The following is a 22,627-nucleotide window of genomic DNA, read 5'->3' as shown; positions in this document are numbered from 1 at the left end:
TGCATTTTAGTGTATTCCTTTTAAAATTTAAATATGTAAAGTAATGCTATACAAACATGATAAAAATTAAAAGAATCATATTTGATAGGCAAAATATGTCTTCTTTAATATTTATGTGTTCTTATTGTGTCTGTATAACAATACCCCTAGAATGAGAAGAAAAATAACCTTCCTTACTGCATTTACAATTAATAAATTATTCATTTCCCTACTTATCTAAATAGTAAAGTTCTTAGGTACTTTTACTATAAGCCAGAGGTAGTGATTTACTTTGGAAATGGCTAATAAGAATAATAATAAGAATAATAATGATTGTAAATAAAAATAATTCATATGCATACCTTCCCATATCTCCCACATCCTTAAAAAGAAAACAAATCTCCCTTGATCCTTCCATCCCCCCTATCATCCCATAGCTCCTTGAGAAGACCATCTACAATAGTTGCCTCTGTCTCTACTCTCACTCCCTTCTTAACTCTGTACAATCTGGCTTCCAGCCTTCTCATTCAATGGAAACTATTCTCTCCAAGGTTATTAATGATCTCTTAATTGCTAAATCCAATGGACTTTTTGCACAAGTCTTCATCTTTCTTGATTTCTCAAATGTATTTTGATCAATGAATCTCAGATCTGCTTATCCAGGCCTTTTCTCTCTGATGACCTCCACAATTGCATTTTCAACTACCTATCAGACATCTCAAACTGGATGTCCAGTAGGCATCTTAAATTCAGTATGTCCAAAGCTGAGCTCATTGTCTTTTCCTCCAAAATCTCCCCCCTTCCAAACTTGCCATATTGTTTGAGAGCACCATCATCTTCCAAGTCCCCCAGGCTTGCAATCTTAGGTGTTATCCTCAGCACCTCAGGATTGTTCACCTCCTGCATCTAGTCTGTTGCCAAGGCCTGTCATTTTCACCTTTGTAACATCATTCACATAGGCCCCCTTGTCTCCTCTGACATATCCACCACTCTGTTCCAGATGTCATACCTGGACTGTTGTAATAGCCCACTGGTTGATCTTCTTGTCTCAAATCTTTCTCTACTCCAGTCTATCCACTCAGCTTTTAAAGTGATCTTCCTAAAGCACAGGCCTAATCATGTCAACCTTGTACTGAATAAATTCCAGTGACTCCCTGTTACTTCCAGGATCAAATATAACATCCTCTGGTTGGCATTCAAAGTCTGCGACCTTTGTGGTGTTCTTTAACACCTCTCCCCCTCCAACACACACACACACACACGCACACACATTCTATGAGCCGCTGACACTGGCCTCCTTGCTGTTCCACCTACAAGACGCTCCCAACTGCAGGCATTTTCTCTCACCATTCCTCATGCCGTTGGAGCGCTCTCCCTCTTCATCTCCACCTCCTGGCTTTCTTGACTTCTTTAAGTCCCGGCTAAAATTACTCCTTCTACAGGAAAGCTTTTCCTAATCCCTCTACTCTAGTGTTTTTCTCCTATTGATTACTTCCTATTTATCCTATATGTAGCTCACTTGTACACAGATGTTTGCATATTGTCTTCCTCATTAGAGAGTGAGCTCCTCAAGGGTAGAGAATTTTCTGTTGCTCTTCTTTGTATTCCCAGTGTTTAGCACTGTGCCTGGCACACAGTGCCAGTTTAGTAAGTGTTTATTAACTTACCAACATAGAGCTTTAGATTTATAAAGCACTTGTCTCACATCAACCCTTTCAGACAAACATTGCAAGTATTATTGTTCCTATTTTTCCAGATCAGGACATGGAAGCTCAGATTAAGTAAGTCTTATAGGACACATAACTAATAAGTATCAGAGCTGAAAAACCAGTGCTAATCTTTGCTTATGTCCAATTATACTAATCTTTGCTTCTATCCAGCACTTTGTAATGGATTATCTAGCTTTCACTCACAAAATCTAGACCACTGTCTGAGGACCCCTAATGTGTAATCTGTATTACATATACATTTAAATGAATATTTCTGGATGTTAAAACAGCATCACTTTACATATGCAATTATCTATTATGCTATTATCTTCAGTAATCAAATGAAATGTCATATGTAAAGTACTTTGTAAACCTAAAAGCACCATATAAATCCTAGTTATCATTATTATTATTATTATTCTTGTTGTTATTGTTATCATCATCTTGACAATGTTAAAAAAATTTCTGCACTAAGGAAATTAGGTAGATGCTTAGTGTCTAAGAAGATGGTGGGTAGACTATTGAATCTGTGGCCCCCAAATATCAATCACAGTTGGAACTGCAGGTTTTTAAGTAGTCATACATACACACAAATAAAATAATTCAAAATAGAAATTGAAAAATAATACTTATCAAGTTGTATAGTTCAGGCATCCTGGCTATACTGAAAATGTTTGGAATCTAAAATGCCTTCAATAATTTGGAGGTTTGGCTCGATTTATCATTGTACCATTCCATAGGTAAATGGGTTTGTAGAAGGCTTGAAATACATCTAAGCCAGGTCATCTCATGAACATTTATTAATGAATGAGGAGGAGGAAACAAGTAGAGGAAAAATGTAATGGATTTGGCAGCATTTCTATAATTGGCTGTTTTTATAATCAACATTGGTGGGATTAATACATGATATTCTTAACTCCTCATCCCTGATATGTTTGTTATATGAGAACATGGGAATGGAACTAAAGAAAATAACCAGGTAAAAGGAACATTCTGTAGCCACCACAATTTTGAAAGCGTCGAGGAAACAATTCTTAGCTTTATGAAAAATAAGATACCAAATGATTGGAAAAAAATCACGAATAGTGATTTTACCAAAAAAAAAGGCAAGTAGTGAGGCTTTAGTCAGTAATGTACCCTCTTCTCACCTTTGTAAAATCATTATGAAAATGGTGTAAAAACACATATTAGCCACCCTTGATGAAAGTAGGAAAGAAAAACAAGTAGCTTTCATAAATGATTTTCTTAAACTGACTGTTACTTTAAAATCATACAGTTGACCAAAATCTGTAGAGAATACATGATTTCAATGTGCCTTTCACACCTTTTAAAAGCTTGATTTAGTAGAGTAAAGTCACTTTATGGACTCCTCCCAGCAAGGTATATCATGTAGGGTCAGTATAGAATGGTAGAAATACTCGAAATTAGGTTTTGCCTTTACACTCTTGTTCTGCCAGCATTGACCTAAACTGAGTGACTTGGGACTCCAATCTCCCTCAGCCTCTGTTGCCTTAGTTGTAAAATGAGGGAGATAGACTAATGTCACCTCCAGCTCTAAATCTATGATTTGTGTTCTATGCATATGCTCAAGCCATGTAAATTTCTTTGATAATTTTTTTGAGTGATTTTCTTGTTATCAATATAAAACAGGGAGTAGTGCTCACTAAAGATATATACCACTGTCAAAAAAAAAAAAAGGCCTCAAATGAATCACAGAATTTCGGATTTGGAATGGAATCAAAATAAAGATTCCTGTCAACAGCTTACCTGATAAGTGGTCAAGCCAGTTTTTGATTAATGACCTTAAGTTAAGGCAACTCACTACCTTTTTTTTTTTTTTTTTTTTTTGTGGTTTGTTCAACTCACTACTTCTTGAGGCAGCCCATTCTATTTTGGGTTAGTTCTGATTGTTAGGAAGTTTGCCTATGGAGAGAGAGTGCTTAAATCCCTTTGTAATTTATACCCATTGCCCCTAGTTCTGCCCTTTGCCCTAGAAACTTATCCCAGTTTGAGTTTTACAGACACAAGTTTAAGTAGTGGACTTTATTTTTAGTTCCAAAGATGTCTTGGATAATAGAGACTCAAGGTTATTCGCAATATTTGAGAAATCTCTCATTTTTCAATAAATGAATTCATGAATAAATTTTCAAAATATGAATAGTTATTAAATAATATATAAATTGAGGGGAAATTAAGATAGCAAATTCACTATAGTAGAATTCGCTTATCTCTGTAAGGATTTAATGCTGTGAGACAAACAACTGAACAATTTATGTTTCCTCTTTGTTTTATCTTTGAAGTAGCCTGCATAGTGGCTTGTACTGTTATTTCCTGTCCTCATTACTGTACTGTATCTTCTGGCCACCTCCTATCCACTGGCCTTTAACCTTGTGCTGGTTTATGAAGAAAATGAGCTTATTTGCTGTAGCACAGACTGGGGAAGTAGGTGCAGGATTTCTCAAGAGCAACAGCAGAGACACATCTATCTCTCTGTCACCCAGTCACCTGCAGGATGACTGACCCTTTTCTTTTTTCCTCAAAACACGTTAAAGTGATATAATTCCCAATGGGCCCCAGAATCTTCACTCCTTTCTCCAGGTACTCATTGTTTCTCTCCAAATAATCTGTTTAGGTCTGCTTTGCTTTTTTTTTGAACACTCACATTTTTTCATTGATTTGACTCAGTTTTGCAGAGTTTATCACCTTGAGTTGTGTCTTGATCTTGTTTGCTTTTCAGAATACATTTTTCTATCCCATTTGCAGTTTCTGGTGGGCACAGAATAGTCTTGCATTATTCGATTTCCTTTCCTTTATATTTGAGGGTCTTTCTCCTAGTTGCTTACAGAATTTGTCTGTCATTGTGTAGAAAATGTGGTTGGAGATATTGCTTCTGCATATCACTCATCAGGGTGACAAAGTCTATGTGATGGCGTTAAAATTAGTTTAAACTGGGTTTGAGGTCCAACATATCAGCTTACAGCTAGGGGGAACTATGATCAAATAAGGTATAAAGAATTGTGGGGAGTAGGAGATGTAATTAGGGGCAGACTCATGTGGGGAAATTAGGCGCTTCAGATAGGCTGTAACTTCTATAATAACCAGCCAATAGGGAAACAGGGAAGAGAAATTCTAATTGGGAACAGGGAATAAAAAGCTGTGTATCCGTCTGACACATATGTTCCCACATATGGGATGCCCAGCCTTCCCAGGTCATTAATAAAATTTCTTCCTGGTTCAAACAATGGCTTTGTGGAATTTGTGATAAGACTTTTGCTGCTTACAATTGAAATTGTTAAATTTCAACACTGTGTCTTAAGAGTTTGAAGCATAGGGTTTAACAGAAAAATAAACAAGTAGGAAAATAAAGAATTGAACAAAATTTCCTGGAAAAATTAGAGCTAGAAGGCATGGCATCTTCTGAATGGGACTGCCAAAATATGCATATTTCTCAACACTATGTAAAACTTTACAAAAAATGATGATGTGTCAGAGCACAGATATAAAGGACAAAAATAGTAATCTTTTACCATAACACAATAAAAATAGTAATCAGTTCAGAGAGCACAAACAAAAGGTACTGACCTAAATGGAGACTTAGCAATGAAATCCTAAATAATGTATGGGTAAAAGAATACATTATAGAAACAATTCATTATGTGAAAGTAATTAATAATGCAACCACATTTCTGAGATGAGACTAAAATTTCTGAGAGGTGGCTAAAGCAGTCTTAAGTGGAGAAGTTATATCACTATAGTATGACTAAACTCTCAAATCAAATAGAAATGTATTTCAGTAGCTAAGATTGAAAAAAAAAAACTACCATTCATGAGAATTTTCATGACATTCTTCAAATTTCCCTGAAATCCTAGTACCACTACCATCTATCTAATAGGATAAATAAGAAAATGATCAATCAACTATCAGTGGAGCTATTGCTTTAGATCGTCAACCAGAAAATACATTTAAAGGTGGTATAATTTAGCATAAAGACCACTGGGATTTGAGTCTTAACTCTGGCACTTTGATTAATTGTGTAATCTTGGGGGAATTATTTCATAGCTCCATTCCTCAGTTTTTCCATCTCTAAAAGGGAAACAATAGATGCACTGTCTACCTTGTAAGGTTGGTGTGAAGCTTAAATGAGATATTGTATATTAATCATTTTATAATCAGAATCACAGAAGTCTTAAGTTTCATTGATTGTTCCCAGGGCAGAGAAGTGCTCTGCATCCACCCAGCCATGTCTAGAGTGATGATGGAAGTATGCCCAAAAAAAGTCATCCAAGATAGTCAAGGTTCTGGAAACCTTGCCTTGCAAAGATTGTGTAGGCAGCAATTCTGAATTTTTGTGGTATCTTAGACCCCTGTACTGAGCAGTGTCTTGAAGCCTATGGACCTCTTCTCAAAATCATGCTTACAAATATATAAACTAAAATACATAGCATTACCAAGTAAACTAATTATATTGAATTACAGTTATTAAGATATAATATAACTTTAATAACTTACGTATTTAATTATATATTAATAAATAGCTTATGCACATTTGTGTGTGCTTGTGTGTGTGTGTGTGTGTGTGCATGTGTGTGTGTGCGCGCGCGTGTATGTGTTGTATATTCATTGACTCCCAGTTGAAATTCTTGTTTTAGTGGAACTATAATTAAAAGGAAATGTGATCAATGCCTTAAAGTATTTGAAAGGCTGCCATACGAGAGTGGGTTGAACTTGATTTTATATCTTGCTGCAGAGGAGCTTAGACTTAGAAGTATGAAAATTCACTTAATCGTCACATGTCTATGAAGTACTTGCTATATGCTAGATACTGTGCTGATGCCCAGGGATCTCAGTCTCTTTAGACAAAGAGCTGATGTGGCACTCATAGGAGACTGGCCTTTCACCAGTAAGGCAAGGCACTGGGATAGTCTAGACCACTGAAATCAGGAATGAGGAATTAGAGGCATGGACCCAGAAAACTTAGGCAAGCAAGTGCCTGAGGAGGGGGACATTGCTGAATTCTAGGGAAGGAGCTGTACCAGTCAAACTCATTTTCACCAGTTCTCAAGAACACAGGAGAGATAGAGCACCATGTGTTAGAGGAGCTGCAGATTGGATTGCGTGACAGTCTGTGTAGGTTGGGGGGAGGGGAAGACTGGCCAGGTTATAAAGGACTTTTTAAAAGTCCACAAGATTTTTTGATATTTTATCCTGGTGATTACAGGGAACTACTATCAACTCTAGGTCACCCAGACAGGATCATCTAGTGTTTAGAGAAGCCGCCTGAGAGTCAGGAGCGCCAGGGTTCAGATTCTGACTCTGCAGCATGCTGAGTTTGTATGGGTTATTTGGCCTTTGAGGGGGCAAGGAGACTTTCTACAAGTTGCAAAAATGATACCAACTTGCTTTGGTAGAGAGAGTTTCCTCCTTCAGAAGTTCCCTACAACAGTGAAATCATAGGTCCAGTCTTTATCCCCAGTCCTGTATGGATTCTTGTCAGATTTAGCCCTGATCTTTCTTCTGGTATACAACCTGCTTGGGGCAACTAAGTGAAACAGCAGATTAAGCACTAGGCCTGGAGTCAGGAAAACCTGAATTCAAATCCACCCTCAGACACTTCCTAGCAGTGTGACCCTGAGCAAGTCACTTAACCCTGTTGGCCTCAGTTTCTTCATCTATAAAATGAACTGGGGAAGGAAGTGACAAACCACTCCGTTATCTTTGCCAAGATAACCCCAAAAGGGGTCACAAAAAGTTGGACATTACTGAAAATGACTCAATGACGGCAAATAAAATTAAAGAGAGGTTATGATGGGACTGATGTGGTCTAGCGGTTAGGGGTCCTGGCACCCCAAAATCACGATACCCGGGTCCTGCCCGAAAGAATTAGACCCAAGCCTTCTTGCAGCCAACAAAGTTTATTGAAGATTCGCCATGTTAGCTAGACTCTTAAGGAGTCTGAGCATCTGTGGGCTATTGGCTAGATTGTAAAAATCTGAGCATCTTAATGGAGACAAGATGGACCTTATATATACAGAAAGACCATGGGAGAGTGGCCAAGTAGTCTATGAGGTAATAGAATTCCCAAGGGTGGGAAATGGTCTAGGGCCAGAGTTTTTCCTTTCTGGGGCTCACATTCCAACCCCATCAGGGCCAGAGTTTTTCCTTTCTGGGGCCCAGATTCCAACCTCATTATTGCAGTCTTTTCTGTCAGATTTGTGTCTTCCAGACTACAGGCCATTCACCTAGAGTTGGTAGCAAACAGCAAGTACCAGCCAATGTCCCTACTTCGTTCCTTGGATGCAGCCTGTGCTCAGTTCCAGTCTGCCTCCTCTTTGGGACCAGCTCTAAGCCCCTTGCCAGCAGGAAGCAGTTTCAGAAGCCGAGACCTTCGCCCCTTACCCCAAAAGAATTTGAGTTCCTATTTGTTTGAAGGGGGAATGATGTAAAAATCTAGCCAGTAGCCCACAGATGCTCAGACTCCTTAAGAGTCTAGCTAATACGGCGAATCTTCAATGAACTTTGTTTTTGGCTGCAGGAAGGCTTGGGTCTAATTCTTTCGGGCAGGACCCGGGTATCGAGATTTTGGGGTGCCAGGACCCCTAACCTCTAGACCGCATCAGAACCACTATCTTTCTGGTTTCACTTCTCTTTCTTTTCCCCCTCCCCTACTTCTTTAGGCTAGGTTTTTTGCTTTTGTTTTTCATTTTTTTTTTTTTGTTTTGTTTGTTTTCCTTGAAAGATCACAGAGCTATCCCTCGGGCTTGATTGGCCCAGGGAGCTGGGGTTCAATCTGTGCTTCCCTTAATACAGCTTCCTGAGGCCTCTGGCATTGTTGACTTGGCTTCTCACTGTGAAAATGCCCACCCAAATGGAATTGGGAGTTTTCAGGGGGAATTGTAGATAATGTTCATTTTTTTAAAAAAGGTATCAGTAAAATCTGTTTTTAAAAATGAAAGGATATTATTGGTAACTTTGGAGAAAATAGTTTACTAGTGAAGTCAGTAGCCAGATTTCAAAGGCTTTGGAAGAGAGTTTAAAAAAAGGAAGTAAAAATCTAGGCACAGAGTAAGCAGCTGTTTATCAGCAGTGGGAGGAGACACATAGGATGATTGTATGGTATGTGAGACATTATATTCAAGGATGAATTTAAAATTATGGTTTCTAAATGAAAATGGCTATGTGCACAGTAAATACCTCTTTGATTTTCTGTCATACCTAGTCAGATTTCTATAACAAAAAAATTTCATGATATTTTATAACATCCCAAGTACTCCCTGAAGCCCATCCCACCAAAAATAGTAACCCATAAATCAAGTGCCTCATGTCTGGATCAGGTGGCTTACTTGTCTCGTGAATGACTTTTCTCAATGCACCATCACACAGTGTTGGACTTATTTGATTCAGTTTTCTATCTAACTCCTTACTTTCTGCTATCTGCCTTTCCCCCTCTAACAGGTATGAAGACCACATTGCTTTCTTAATTTTTATGTTCTATATGAGAATTTGTTCTATTTTAAAATATAAGGAGCCTCTGAAGAACTAGTAACACGTATTTCTGTACTATTCATTTGCAGCTACCTTTTAACATCAGTGGTACCGGTGCTAATTCTGTTCATTCACTTTCCAAATACCTATATACGTGCAAATACAAAAAGCACAGGTTATACTTTGTATCCCCCGTAGGATTTGTCCTATGTTGTATATTTTGTCAGCTATTTTATAAACATTTGTTGAATAAGTGAATTGACAATTTAAGAAATGCTGTTTATTTTCAAATGTATCTAGTAACTATGACAACAGGGTTGTGCTTCATAGGGGTCCTTGGAAGACCTGCCATAAGGAAAAGATAAAGTGACTTTTAATTGGCATATTACTTGTTGGTATATAAATGGGTGCTTCTAAAGCACTTGAAGGTCCTTGAAAACAGTTTGTTCTCTTAAATACTGTAAACATTCCTACTTGACATCTTGTTTACACTATTTGCTTAGCAAACTGCTTCTTTATCTTAGGATATAGTGTAAACTTCCATCTAGACTGGCTTATTCAAATGAGTGGGGTCTTAATTAAGAGGATTCTGTAGTAATAGAGAAATGGGTGGAAGAATTGGGAGGAGTCTTAGAAAATTCATTTATACTTATTTATTAACTCTGTCAAAGTCTCAGTTAATTTTGAGAAACAAAATGTACTCCAAACTGCACATAAAATGTTTATTTAAATAACAAAAAATAAAGATTGATAAGTTTTTTTCCTTAATTTTTCCTAGTTGATAATTTTAATTCCCCCTTTATTTTTATTAATAGTACAGTGCCATTTATACAGTAATTTCATTTTTTTATTATTTTAGAAACTTACTTTTATGTTACATCTCTGATTTCATGGAAGTATGATTGTTCAGTTGTGATACTCTGTTTTGGTGCTTGTTTATCGTGGTGCTTATTTATCGTGGTGCTTATTTATCGTGGTGGGGGATTGGGAGAATGACAAATTAGAAAATGAGATTTATAGTGGAAAGAGTAACACCATGCCAGTTTTTTGTTTCTCTGTGAGTGTTGGCATGAATTCTTAAAACAAAGTAATTTTAAATGAAGTTCAAAATTGGTTAAACTATCACCCTAAATTAATTTTAATAATTTAGAAAAGTTTAATCAGCATACCCCAATATGTTCATTATTGTTTTTGCTCTGTTGTAAATTCCTTGTTTGAGGCCTATTTTCAGCCAGTGACAGTAAGCCATTACACCGAGACTTATGTATAATTGTACAGTCTATTTATTTCCATGTTGGTAGAAGTGATGTACTGAGTATCTTTATGGGGAAAAAAATCTTTAAATAAAAGTAAGTTTTTAAAAATTTTCTGATATAGGAAACAGAAAAGCCATGTACAGTTCCTAATTGCTTTTTAGAGACTGAGTTCCCTCATTACCTGTGATTTAAGCTAAAAATGAGGTAATTATAGATAACATCAGTGTTTATCTGGTTGCTCTTGGCACCTGCAGTGAGTCCTAATGTTGAAGATTTCCCCATATCTAGCGCCATGCTTTACCGTCAGATGCTGACATGCCTAATTCATATATTTTTTATATTTCCAGTGATTTTCATCTGGTATACTTTGATTTTTAATATTCACTTTCCAAAAGCATTATCCTTTGAGAAAATAGGAGAACCACATTCTTTTCTGCAAATTAATAGGTTATTTCATTGACAGGTTTATATGCCTAATAAACTAATGGGGTTTTTTATATTCATAAATAAATTCCTAAAACTAATGTTTTAAATAATTCTTTCCCTTCTATCCTTTATGCTCAAAAATAATTATAATACTATCAGTAAATTTCTTATGCTTTTTTCAGATACCAAGTTGCTTTTTAAAATTGCATATACCCGCTGCATGAATTTGAGTTCCCTAAGCATACATTTGATATTCCAAAAGTCCCCTTGTCTCAAATCTAACCCCAGTTTCAACTTATCTCCTTTACATCTAATCTATGTACATTTCCCAGAATCACTGAATCTCAGTTGGAAAGTACCTCAGAGGCTATATGGTCCAAATTAGATAATAACAAAAATCCACCCTATACCATACCTAACAAGTGGGTCATCCAGCTTTTGCTTAGACTTTGAATATTGCAGGAACAGGAGATGGTGCATGTTAATACTATTATACTCTGTTTTCAGCAATTTCATGGTATATATGGCTGCAACCATAGAATACCATGTTCACAGAAGGATAAAAATTACACATCTCTCCAAAGATTAATGGAAAGATCAGTTTATATATTCAGTGAGTGCTTTCTAAGAAAGAGTAGCAAGAAGTAGGCTGGCCATGTTACAAGGCTAAGAAACAGAAGATGAAAAACGTAAGTTCTACATTGATAACTCCAAGATACCAAAAAAGCCAGAGAAAGTCCTCCCATCTTTTGGATAGTCTATGAAAGATTTGTGGGAAAATGTGAACGGAAGTCACACAAGATGAGAATGTCTGGAGATGCTGCAGTTTGAATTGCTAAAGGAAATGATTATGCTCCTAACATCTTGTACCCCTGAAAGCGTAGATGGCTTCATCCTCAAATGCTCCTTCTTTATCATCCATATCTATCCAGTTGTCACATCTTGTGAATTCTGCTTTTACAATCTCTTTTGCCAACTGACCCCATCTCTCCCACATGCTTCACTATCGCCATACTTAGATGATTGTTATAGTCTCCAAATTAAACACCTGGATTCTGGTGTCATCATTCATTTGGCTGCTGAATCATCTTTCTCAGAGAAGTTGATCGTGTCACTCTACTGTTCAAGAAGTTTCAGCAGCTCCCTTTTGCGTTTAAGAAAATAAAGACACCATTTGTAATTTCAAACCCTTTATAATCTGGCTCCAGCCTTTTTTCGAGGCTTGTCTTATATTACTTTCCTTAAAGTCTGTTCCAGTCCATCTCCCGTCTCCATGGTGTTTCATAGGCCTATTCCTTCCTTAGTTCATGTGCCATCTTCTAAAGGAAATCTGATATACCTGGTTTATCCTCTCTCCCTCCCCAGCAGATCAAATATATACTTAGGATTGTAGTTCCAGAGTTGAAAGGGATTTGTAAGTCATGTGGTATAACCCTCTCATTTCTTAGATGAGGAAATTGAGGTTAAAAAAAACCCCTGCATTAATTGATTTGCCCTGGGTCTCATAGGTTTCCAGTGGATGAGCCCAATTTCAAAGCCAGTTCATCACGATACTTCCTGTTTACCTGTTTTATGCTCCCGCTCGAATGTAAACTGCTTCAAAACAGGGACTGCTTTTCATTTTGTCTTTGATTTCCAGCAACTAGCAGAGAACCTAAAATATAATGATTAGCTGAATTGAGTTGGAGTGAACGTTGACAGATGGACAGCTCATGTGCTTGTTTGATCCTACATAATTTTAAGAGACCTTAGCCTGAAAGGCAGCATGGTGGAGTGGAAGGAATGCTGGATATTTAAATTTATAGGACTTGTGTTAAAATATTGACTGTGTCACTTTCTAATTATGTGACTTTGGGAACATCTCTTAACTTCTCTTATCTGTTACCAGAGAATTGGACTCAAAGGTCAACTAAATCCATCTATCCAATGAGCTATAAAATTAAGGAATTGCTCTGATACTCCATATTAAAGATTTATGGAGTCAGAGCCAAGGTGGCAGAGTAAAGGCAGGGACTCACCTCAGCTCTCCCCCAAACTTCTCCAAATACCTTTAAATAATAACTCTAAACAAATTCTAGAGTGGCTGAACCCACAAAAAGATGGAGTGAAACAATTTTCCAGCCCAGCGCATCTTAGAAGGTTGGCAGGAAAGTCTGTCGTGCCTGGGTGAGAGTGGCACACAGTCCAGGAGAGTCCACACCAGCACATACCAGGCCACAGCAAACCAGGAGCAGGGCTTGGGAGCCACTGAATCAACAGAGCCCATGGCTACTTCTAGTGCTGTCAGCCCACAGACAGTAAGGGGGTCAAACAACTGGTCAGAAGGAGATTAGAAGGGTCTCTTTGGTAGCACTCAGGCAGGGCTCCTTTGTTTTGCTCATACTCAGATCTGGGTCACAGTCCTGCATGGCAGTCCCAGGGTGAGGAGGAGCACTGGCACATCAGAGCTTTCAGCTGCAGGAGACCAGGGACCCTCCTCACAGTTCCAGGGAAGAAAAGAGTGCTTGTGGTTGCTAATAGACTAGTACGCAGGCCAGAAGAGCAGTAAATACGCCTTTCCTTAGATCATACCACCCTGGAAGAAATGAAAACTTGCAGATCCCTAGAATTATTTCTGAAAAGAGCTGCACAAAACCCCTGAAGCTTAGCACAGTGCCTTCACCCTGGAAACCGAGCCCTACTTTAACAAAGAGTTAAACGTTGACTAACAGGCTGGGAAAATGAATAAACAACAGAAAAAAATTCTGACCACAGAAAGTTACTCTGGTGACAAGGAAGATCAAAACACACACTCAAAAGAGGATAAAGTCAAAGCTCTTGCATCCAAGCCTCCAAGAAAAAATATGAATTGGTCTCAGGCCTTGGAAGAGCTCAAAAAGGATTTTGAAAATCAAGTAAGAAAAGTAGAGGAAAAATTAGGGAGAGAAATGAGAATGATGCAAGAAAATAATGAAAATGAGTCAACAGCTTGATAAAGGAGACACAAAAAAATACAGAAGAAAATATCACCTTAAAAAACAGACTAGGCCAAATGGTAAAAGAGACACAAAAAACCAATGAGGGAAAAAAATGCCTTAAAAAGCAGAATTGGCCAAATGGAAAAGGAGATACAAAAGCTCACTGAAGAAAATTTTAGAATTAAGTAAATGGAAGCTAATGACTTTATAAGAAGTCAAGAAACCATAAAATGCCCTGATACTCTAGAACCAGAGGGTAAAAAAGAAATTGAGAAAATCCACCAAATACCTCCTGAAAGAGATCCCAAAATGAAAACTCACAGGAATATTATAACCAAATTCCAGATCAAGGAGAAAATAGTACAAACAGCCAAAAAGAAACAGTTCAACTATCGTGGAGCCACAGTTAGAATAACACAAGGTTTATTGGCTTCTACATTAAAGGATCAGAGGAATTGGAATATGATATTGCATAGGGCAAAGAAGCTAAGATGACAACCAAAAATCACCTACAGCAAAAGTGAGTATGATTCTTCATGGGGGGGAAATGGACATTCAGTGAAATAGAGACTTTCAAGCATTCTTGATAAAAAGACTAAAGCTGAGTAGAAATTTTGACTTTGAAATACATGACTCAAAAAAAATCATAAAAAGGCAAACAGGAAAGGGAAATCATAAGGGACTTAATTAAGTTAAACTCTTTACATTCCTGTGTCGGAAGATGATACTAGAAACTCATAATAGCTTTCTCATTATTAGGGTAGATAGAAGGAGTTTATATAGACAGAGGGCAACAGGTGTGAGTTGAATATGAAGAGATGATATCTAAAAAAATAAAATTAAGGGGTGAGAGAGGAATGTACTGAGAGAAAGAGGTAGAATGGGGTAAATTATATCACATAAAAGAGGCAAGAAAAAGCTTTTACAGTGGAGGGGAAGAAGGGGGAGGTGATGGGGAGTGAGTGAACCACTCTCATCAGAATTGGCTCAAAGAGGGAATAACACACAAACTTAATTGGATATAGAAATCTGTCTTACCCTACAGGAAAGTAGGAGGGGAAGGGGGTAAGACAAGGAGTGGAGTGATAGAAGGGAGGGCAGATTAGGGGAAGGGGCAGTCAGAAGCAAAATACTTTTGAGGAGGGACAGGGTGGAAGAGAAAGAATAGAATAAATGGGGGGATAGGAGAAATAGGGTGAAGGGAAGTAAAGTTAGCAATGTAGCTATGTAAAGGTTTTTAAGCAAGTTTCTCTGATAAAGGCCTCATTTCTCATCCATGTAGAGAATTGAGTCAAATATGCAAAAGTAAGAGCCATTCCTCAATTAATAAATGATCAAAAGATAGAAACAGTTTTCAGAAGACGTAATCAAAGCTATCTATAGACATATGAAAAAATGCTCTAACTCACTATTGATTGGAGAAATGCAAATTAAAACAACTCTGAGGTGCCACCTCATACCTATTAGATTGGCTAATAGGACAGAAAAGGAAAATGACAAATGATGAAGGGGATGTGGAAAAAATGAGACATTAATACACCATTGGTGGAGTTGTGAACTGATTCAGCCATTCTGTAGAGCAATTTGGAACTATGCCCAAAGGTCTATAAAACCATGCATACCCTTTGACCCAGCAATACCACTACTAGGTCTGTATCCAAAAGAGATAAAAAACAAAAAAGTTAAGGACCTATGTACAAAAATATTTATGGCAGCTCTTTTCTGGTGGCCAAGAATTGGAAATTGAAAGGATGCCCATCAATGGGGAATGGCTGTATAAATTGTGGTATGTGATTATGATGGAATGCTATTGTGCTATAAGAAAGGATGAGCAGAATGCTCTCAGAAAAAGCTGGTAAGTCTTACATGAGCTGATGCAAAGTGAAATGTACCATGTACAAAGTAACAGCAATGTTGTAAGATGATCAGCTGTGAATGACTTAGCTATTCTCAGCAATACAATGATCCAAGACAACTCTGAAGGACTTAGGATGGATGAAAGGTGCTGTCCATCCCCACAAAAAGAATTGATGATTTCTGAATACAGATTGAAGCATGCTTTTTTAAACTTTATTTTCCTTGAGGTTTTTTTTGGGGGGGGGAGTCTATATTTTCTTTCACAACACGACTATTATGGAAATGTTTTGCCTGACTATATATGTATAAACTATATCAAATTGCTTGCCTTCTCAATGGGGTGGGAAGGGAGAAAGGGAGAGAATTTGGAAATCAAAGTTTTAAAGGTGAATGCTAAAAATTGTTTTTAAATGTAACTGGGCAAAATTAAATACTAAATTAATAAGTTCTCTAAAAAATATTGCGTGTCATAGAGTGTCACTCATGATGTTGAAATGTTCATTAATCTCACGTTATAAAATAGTTCATATCATGAAGTGGATGTTCAATACAAATGTATCAGCCATTACAGAAACAATTGGATAAGTCCTTGATACATATGAAGTCACAATTCCATTTAGAGTAATATTTGTAAGAACCATAAAACACTTAGAAATACAAGAGTAAAATAGGTTGACCCAGTAGGATAGAGTGGATTGCCTTTATGGGAAGCAAAAGCTGAATGACTTTTGGTGGGGGATGTTGTACCTTTTTTGGATGGTAGCCCTTTGGACAGTCTGGTGAAGCCGAGCCATGGTACAGGTATCCCAACCGCCCAATTCAGGGCTTTTTACCTATACTTTAGTGCCCCAGTAGGAGGGACTTGGCCACCTTTCATACAACCTAACTGGGAGGCCTGGCAGAGAGAAGGTAGCAGAGCAGGAAGAGCACTGGCCCCTGGAACTGGGTGAACTGTGTTCAAGTTAGACCCCTGGCCTTGACCTTGGGCAAACCACTCGACTTCCCTGCACCTCAGCTTAGATGCCTCCTCTGTTGAGTGATGGGCTTGTACTTGGTGGATTCCAAGGTCCTTTCCAAGCCCTGAATTCAAGATACCATTACTCCAAACGTGTATGTTGTGTCATTTAACATGGTTGTAGATGACATACCTAACACCCACCTCAAAGAAAAACATTTTATAGAGTCCTTATGGGCCTGTTTTTTCATGTTGATTTTAATTACCTATCTCAGGTTTTTCCTTAGCTAAAGTAATTTACCCCATAAGGTAATGAATTTTTGAAATTATATATATACACACATGTAATATGTATTATATGTGTGTGTGTGTGTGTGTGTGTGTGTGTGTGTGTGTATATATATATATATAAATAATATATATTTTTGTGCTTCGTGTGCTAGTTACTGCTGACCTGTACCGTTAACTATAACCAAAGCGGAAGTTTTTACTTGAAGTGAAAAAGGATTATCCTTTTCACAGTGATAAGAATCGTGTAACATCATGTTTGCTTGACCTTAAGACAATTCCTTAGCTGTCATACTACAGTAAATCTGGCAAATTAGCTGTTTCTGGATTAACTTCTCAGTACCTTGGTTGCTGTGAATAATTTCTGATATGAGAAGAGATAGTAGAGGCCATCCTCCCACATCTCCTCACTTAATCCTATAATATTTAACAGTGATTTCAGTATCTTTGGTACCACGGAATCTCTAGGTGGGAAGGGACATCAGAACCTCCTGCAAATATTCTGAGAACTGAACCTCACTTGGCTTGTCTCACCTCCCCATTATATTATCATTGAAATCCTTGAGATATCTGCCTCACAGTAGAATCACTGCATCAAAGGATACTGACGTTTCAGTTATAACTGCTCAAACAATAACTTTCCCATCTTTGCTTATTTGACCTTGCAGTAAAACCTCAATGATTTGGAACAGTCACATAGTTCACATAGCTTAGTTCTTCTTTTGAGAACTTTATCTGTCTCCTTCAAGCATTCCAGTACTGGGGAATGGATTCTGATTTTATTTATTTCTGTTAGTTACTTTTATTTCTTGGACATCAGAGCCTTAAGAAATTTGATTTAACGATTTTTCCCAGTTAACTGCTTCCTTTTTTTTGTCTTGGCTTATTTTTTTTTGTATGTGTGGAAAAAATTTTTCAACTTCATGTATTTGAAGTTTTTGGTAAGAATTCAACCCTTAGCTATACCTATGAAAGGTAATCTAATTCTACTCTAGTTTGTTTTTTTTTTCCATTGTGTGTTCTTTATGTTCAGTAGGAGGCAGCTAGGTGGTACAGTGGATAGTCTGGGTTTGGAATCAGGAAGACCTGACTTTAAATCTGGTCTCAGACATTTACTAACTATATGGCCCTAAACAAAAATCACTTAACTGCTGCCTGCCTCAGTTTCCTTATCTGCAAAATGGGTATAACACAGAACCTGCTTTGAAAAATTGTGAGGGTCAAATGAGATAATAATTGTAAACTACCTACCACAGTACTTAACACATTGTAGGCACTATAATGTAAATGGGGATAATCATACTCCACAATGTGTTGTACAAATAAAGCAGAAGCCCGCAGGGATTGGGGTGGAAGTTCAAGCAGGTGGGCTGTGCCTACAGCAGGAAATTTATAAATTTAAATTGGGAAATTAAGTTGCACCTTTTATTTCAATATAATTGGCTCCCTTAGTAAAGCTATGTATTTTGTTTTATGCATTTAGAAATATTATTCTGAGAAAGGGTCTATGGGCTTCACCAGACTGGGCCAGAGAGGTCCAGGACACATAAAAAGGGAAGAACTCCTGCCCTGCCCTGTGGTACACTCGACTTCCTGGTAGAAGATTTCTCTGGAACTTTGTTTGTGGGAGAGGTTCTCTCACCCTTTGTGTTCCTGAGCCTGCCTCGTTAGAGTTGAGCTTTTAGAATTGGATTGAAAAAATCCCACTTGATTTTCTCAAGGCCTTTCAAAGCTTATGAGTATGATTATTTTTTGTAACTGTGAAATGATAAAAGGAGGCTATATTTATTTGGAATGGAGCCATAGACTCTGAGCCAGTGACATTTTTATCTACCTTATAAAGAATAAAAAGACACTTGCCATTATTTGCCTGTTTTCCTGAAGAAAAAGTCATGTCCTTTAATGGATTATTAAGATTTTACATTAGGATCATAATTTAAGTGGTAAATCTAAAGTGTGTGTATCTTTTCAATGTGACTTGTTTGAACTTGCAAGACATTTTATAAAGTTTGACTCAGACCCATCGATAGACAGACTTGAGCCTGGAAATTTAGTTCATTGGAAAACACAGGAAATATAGGTCTCATTCCTTTATTCAAACTCAGTAAATGGTTTGGGACAATTAATTTCCAATTGTTTCCCAGTAGAGCAGATTTACTTGTATATTAATGAGGCACAGGTGTTAGGCCCCTGGTGCCTGCATGCCTGGGAGGCATATTTAGGTTGTTTATCTAGTCAGCCATAGGTACTGCAAGGTACTCAAGCTTGCCTTTAACAGTTTATACAGTGAGGGTTTTTAATTTTTTGATGTTTTTTTAAATTTGCTAGCACCTGTTAAAATTTTAAAACTGATCATGTAGAAAAAAGTAGAAGAGATTTCAATAGCAAAGAGCACTAAAAGTTAAAGAAAGTAGTCTTCTATTCTGGTTAACTGCCCATCTTGACATTAAGGGAAAGAAAGGTTCATTTAAGCTGATATGTCATGTGAAAAACCCATGCAGTCAACGGTGTACTTTTTGTTGCGTATTTCTGGAGCTGGTATGTCTTTGTCTATGGCTAAAACAGTAATATGTTTATATTAATATTCATTTTTCTTGTTTATTCACTGAACTGCAGCACCAACATTTTAGAGGAAATGGAGTAGCATCCATGGACATTATGAATTTCAGTGGCTGGCATAATTATAGCGATCTACATATTCATTAAATGCAGGAAAGAAATGTGTCCAAAAAGACAGCCATGCGTTCAGAAACATCACGCAACTGAATATGTGCCTGTTTAAAGTTTGGTGCTTTCTCCTTGTCAAAAAGTACTTGGTTTTCTCTGAACCAACACCCCTTCTAAAAGCTGTTAAGGTTTTTAAAAATTATTCCCCTGCCCTATTTTCTTTCATGTAGTAAAGAATGGGAAGAACTATTTGTAAACAACAATTACTTGGCAACTATACGGCTGAAGGGGATTAATGGGCAGCTGAGAAGCAGCAGGTTCCGCAGTGTTTGCTGGAAGGTAAGAAGAAAATATTTATTTACAGTTTGTGGTTGCAGTAGATCAACACATTACCTGATGCCCTGGGAAGATTACCGATGCAAAGAATCACTGAATTTTCCGAGAGACTTCCTCTCCAATTTTTGCCATCCATTTTGTCTTCCGTAGGACATTTGCTAATAAGAATGAGGGCACCCTAGTCTTCAGTAGCTGGCGATGGGAAAGGCTCATTCAAAATGAACATCTGTACTTGGGTTAGCATCTCATTTGATGGTGAAAATTATATCCTGACTGACACCTCTGCATTACCTACCACTTTTTTGCAGGAAAACTCTTACTTCCCCAAATTGTGTATAAATCTTTGACTTATATGTATCTACGTATCTATATAGACACACACCTCTGTTTGATTAATCTCAAACTTCAGGGCAAGTGCCATTTTTTTTTTTTAATTCTGTCTTATTTTCCTCATAAACACTAGCTGGAAAAGACTTCCAATTTGAATGACCAGAAGCACCAAGTCTCCTTTAGAGGAAAAGAACCATTGGTTACCATTTTTGTAGTGATAATCTGTAAACTTTTTTTGTTCTGGCCTTTAAATACTGTTCTTTTTTTCTTCTTCCAGAGGGAGCTGATTGTGATGAATGATTTCAAAAATGATTTCTAGCTCTAGTTTTAAAGTTTTTATCTGTATAGATTAAGCATATCAAGTTAAGTGAAAGTATAGACTGGGAGAATCACAAAATAAGTTATCCAGTTTGAGATTTAATAATTTATATTTAATAATTTAAATACATTTTTTTCTACTTGATGGAAGTAATAAAGAGAGAGATGCTGCCACAGTGCTGGAGCCCATTTGGGCCCATCCCTCTTTCCTGTTGTTTAACTTTTAGTAAAATCTTTCACTTGCTAAAAATAAACACAAAGCCAGATTTATCTTTATGTTAGGTTAAAATAAATCAAATCAAATTTGTCTTTTTTTGAATATTTGTTCTTTTTCCTAATTGATTGTTGATTATAAATTACATTTTTTGCTAAAGACGAAAAGATGTGTTTTAACAATTAGCTACTCTCTGCCCTATATTTTCTCTTTATCAGTTGCCTGTATGTTTCAAGAGAATAAAAACCATAACCAACACTTTGGCCATTTTAACTGCTTCTTTTCTGCTTTCCAGTAAACACAGAATGTGGTTGAACCTCAGTACCATTTTATTTTGGCTTGGACAAATCTGATTCGTTATATATCTTTTTCTTAACATGAGTCCTGAGGAAATGACCCCATTTAATGATCTGACTTTTTTGTTTATTTCATAACCTTCATTTGTGTTTTTTTTTTCATTTGTTATATTAATGTCTTTAAATGAAGATTAGTAGTAATTTTAAATAAATTATTTAATTACAGTAAGAGTACTGTATTGCTTTGATGATTTTATTTTTTACATTGTTTCATATTCTTTTTCTCCTTATAAGTAACAACTTCATTTCTTCTTCACAACAGCTTTTTCTGAATGTTCTTCCTCAAGATAAAGGTCAGTGGACAAGCCAAACCAAGGAACTGAGAGCCTGGTACAATAGCATCAAAGAAAGAGTAAGTAACATTTTAATAAATGTTCCTCAAATAAGCGCCAAGCTCTAGTTTTGATTTCTGTTTTATTTGCCCCCCTCAGCATATTACCAACCCTCGGAAAGCTGCAGGACAGCAAGATTTGATGATCAATAATCCTCTCTCACAGGATGAAGGGGTAAAAATTGTCTTTTAGTCATTTTTTTTTCCATAGGCAGCTTCACTGACTTAATAAATATGTTTAAAATACAAACCGTTAATACTGGTTTTTAGTTTGAAGCCCTTTATCTCCATACCAACTGTACCTAAGATACTACAAAGTATCTTAAGGCATCTCACCTAGTAATCAGTCACCTACAACATTTTGGAAGAAACCTTGATGTGATAGAGAAGGCCCAGGGAGCAAAGTGGGCAGGGGAGGGAAGAGGGAGGAAAGAAGCTGGTCCAGTTAGAGAGAACAATGGGGTTTTGCCCTTGGCCCCTCTGTACCTTCTTCCTGAGTTATGACAGATAGATAGTGAACCTCTTATCTGGTCTATGTAAATAGTGTCACAGGGGAGAAGGTGCTACAGGTCCTCTAACTCATGAGCTCTTTCCTGATGACCTCCAAAGACATGTCATTGGATTGATGTCAGGGATTGATGTCTGTGAACTTGTGTGGGGAAAAATGCATCTTTATTTCCACTAACCTCTAACTGAAATTTTGCTTGTCCTTCAGTTATTCATTTTTTTAATGTTATTCTGGGATGACACTTCACCATAGGCTTCACCAGACGCTAAACGGTCTGTAACAGAAAAAAAGTGAGGCATCCCTGCCTGCTCTGAATAATATTCTGGGAGGTAGCTTTGGCTTAGATAGCCAGAGAATTTGGTAGATATTTCCATCTTTTGTTGCCATGCAGCGCTCTTTCAAACTGCAAACTTTGCATTGACCCAGCTCTAATCAACCCATAGCACCTCCTCCCCATTCCTGCTTCCATATCAGGAGACTATGGAACTTCTCTCAAAGTTGGAGTGCTCAGAATGAACATCTCAAATGAGTTTTAAGGGAACAAACCAGAGGATTTTTTCTCTTTCTAGATATTAAATAGAAAGATACTTGTTATTTCTTGCAAAATCCTACATGTAGTTATTATGCCCTCATATATCAAGTTAGATTTGAATCTGA

The 22,627-nt window shown here is 37.2% G+C and overlaps 1 protein-coding gene across 2 annotated transcripts in view; it reads left to right on the top strand.

Moving 5' to 3' along the window:
• Positions 1-22,627, top strand: part of TBC1D5 (TBC1 domain family member 5) — a 421,860-nt gene that overhangs the window by 148,723 nt on the left and 250,510 nt on the right. The window contains exons 5-7 of one of the 2 annotated variants that reach the window (XM_027872233.1): positions 19,808-19,916; positions 21,394-21,483; positions 21,563-21,637. In XM_027872233.1, the coding sequence (XP_027728034.1) occupies positions 19,808-19,916; positions 21,394-21,483; positions 21,563-21,637 (274 nt within the window). Of the gene's footprint in view, positions 1-19,798; positions 19,917-21,393; positions 21,484-21,562; positions 21,638-22,627 lie in introns of those variants that run through there. The other variant, XM_027872232.1, reaches the window with a different exon arrangement.

The sequence above is a fragment of the Vombatus ursinus genome, unplaced genomic scaffold, assembly GCF_900497805.2.
Source record: "Vombatus ursinus unplaced genomic scaffold, bare-nosed wombat genome assembly UNPS02014799.1, whole genome shotgun sequence".
NCBI classification, from domain to species: Eukaryota; Metazoa; Chordata; class Mammalia; order Diprotodontia; family Vombatidae; genus Vombatus; species Vombatus ursinus.
This window is presented reverse-complemented; position numbering and strand designations above follow the sequence as displayed.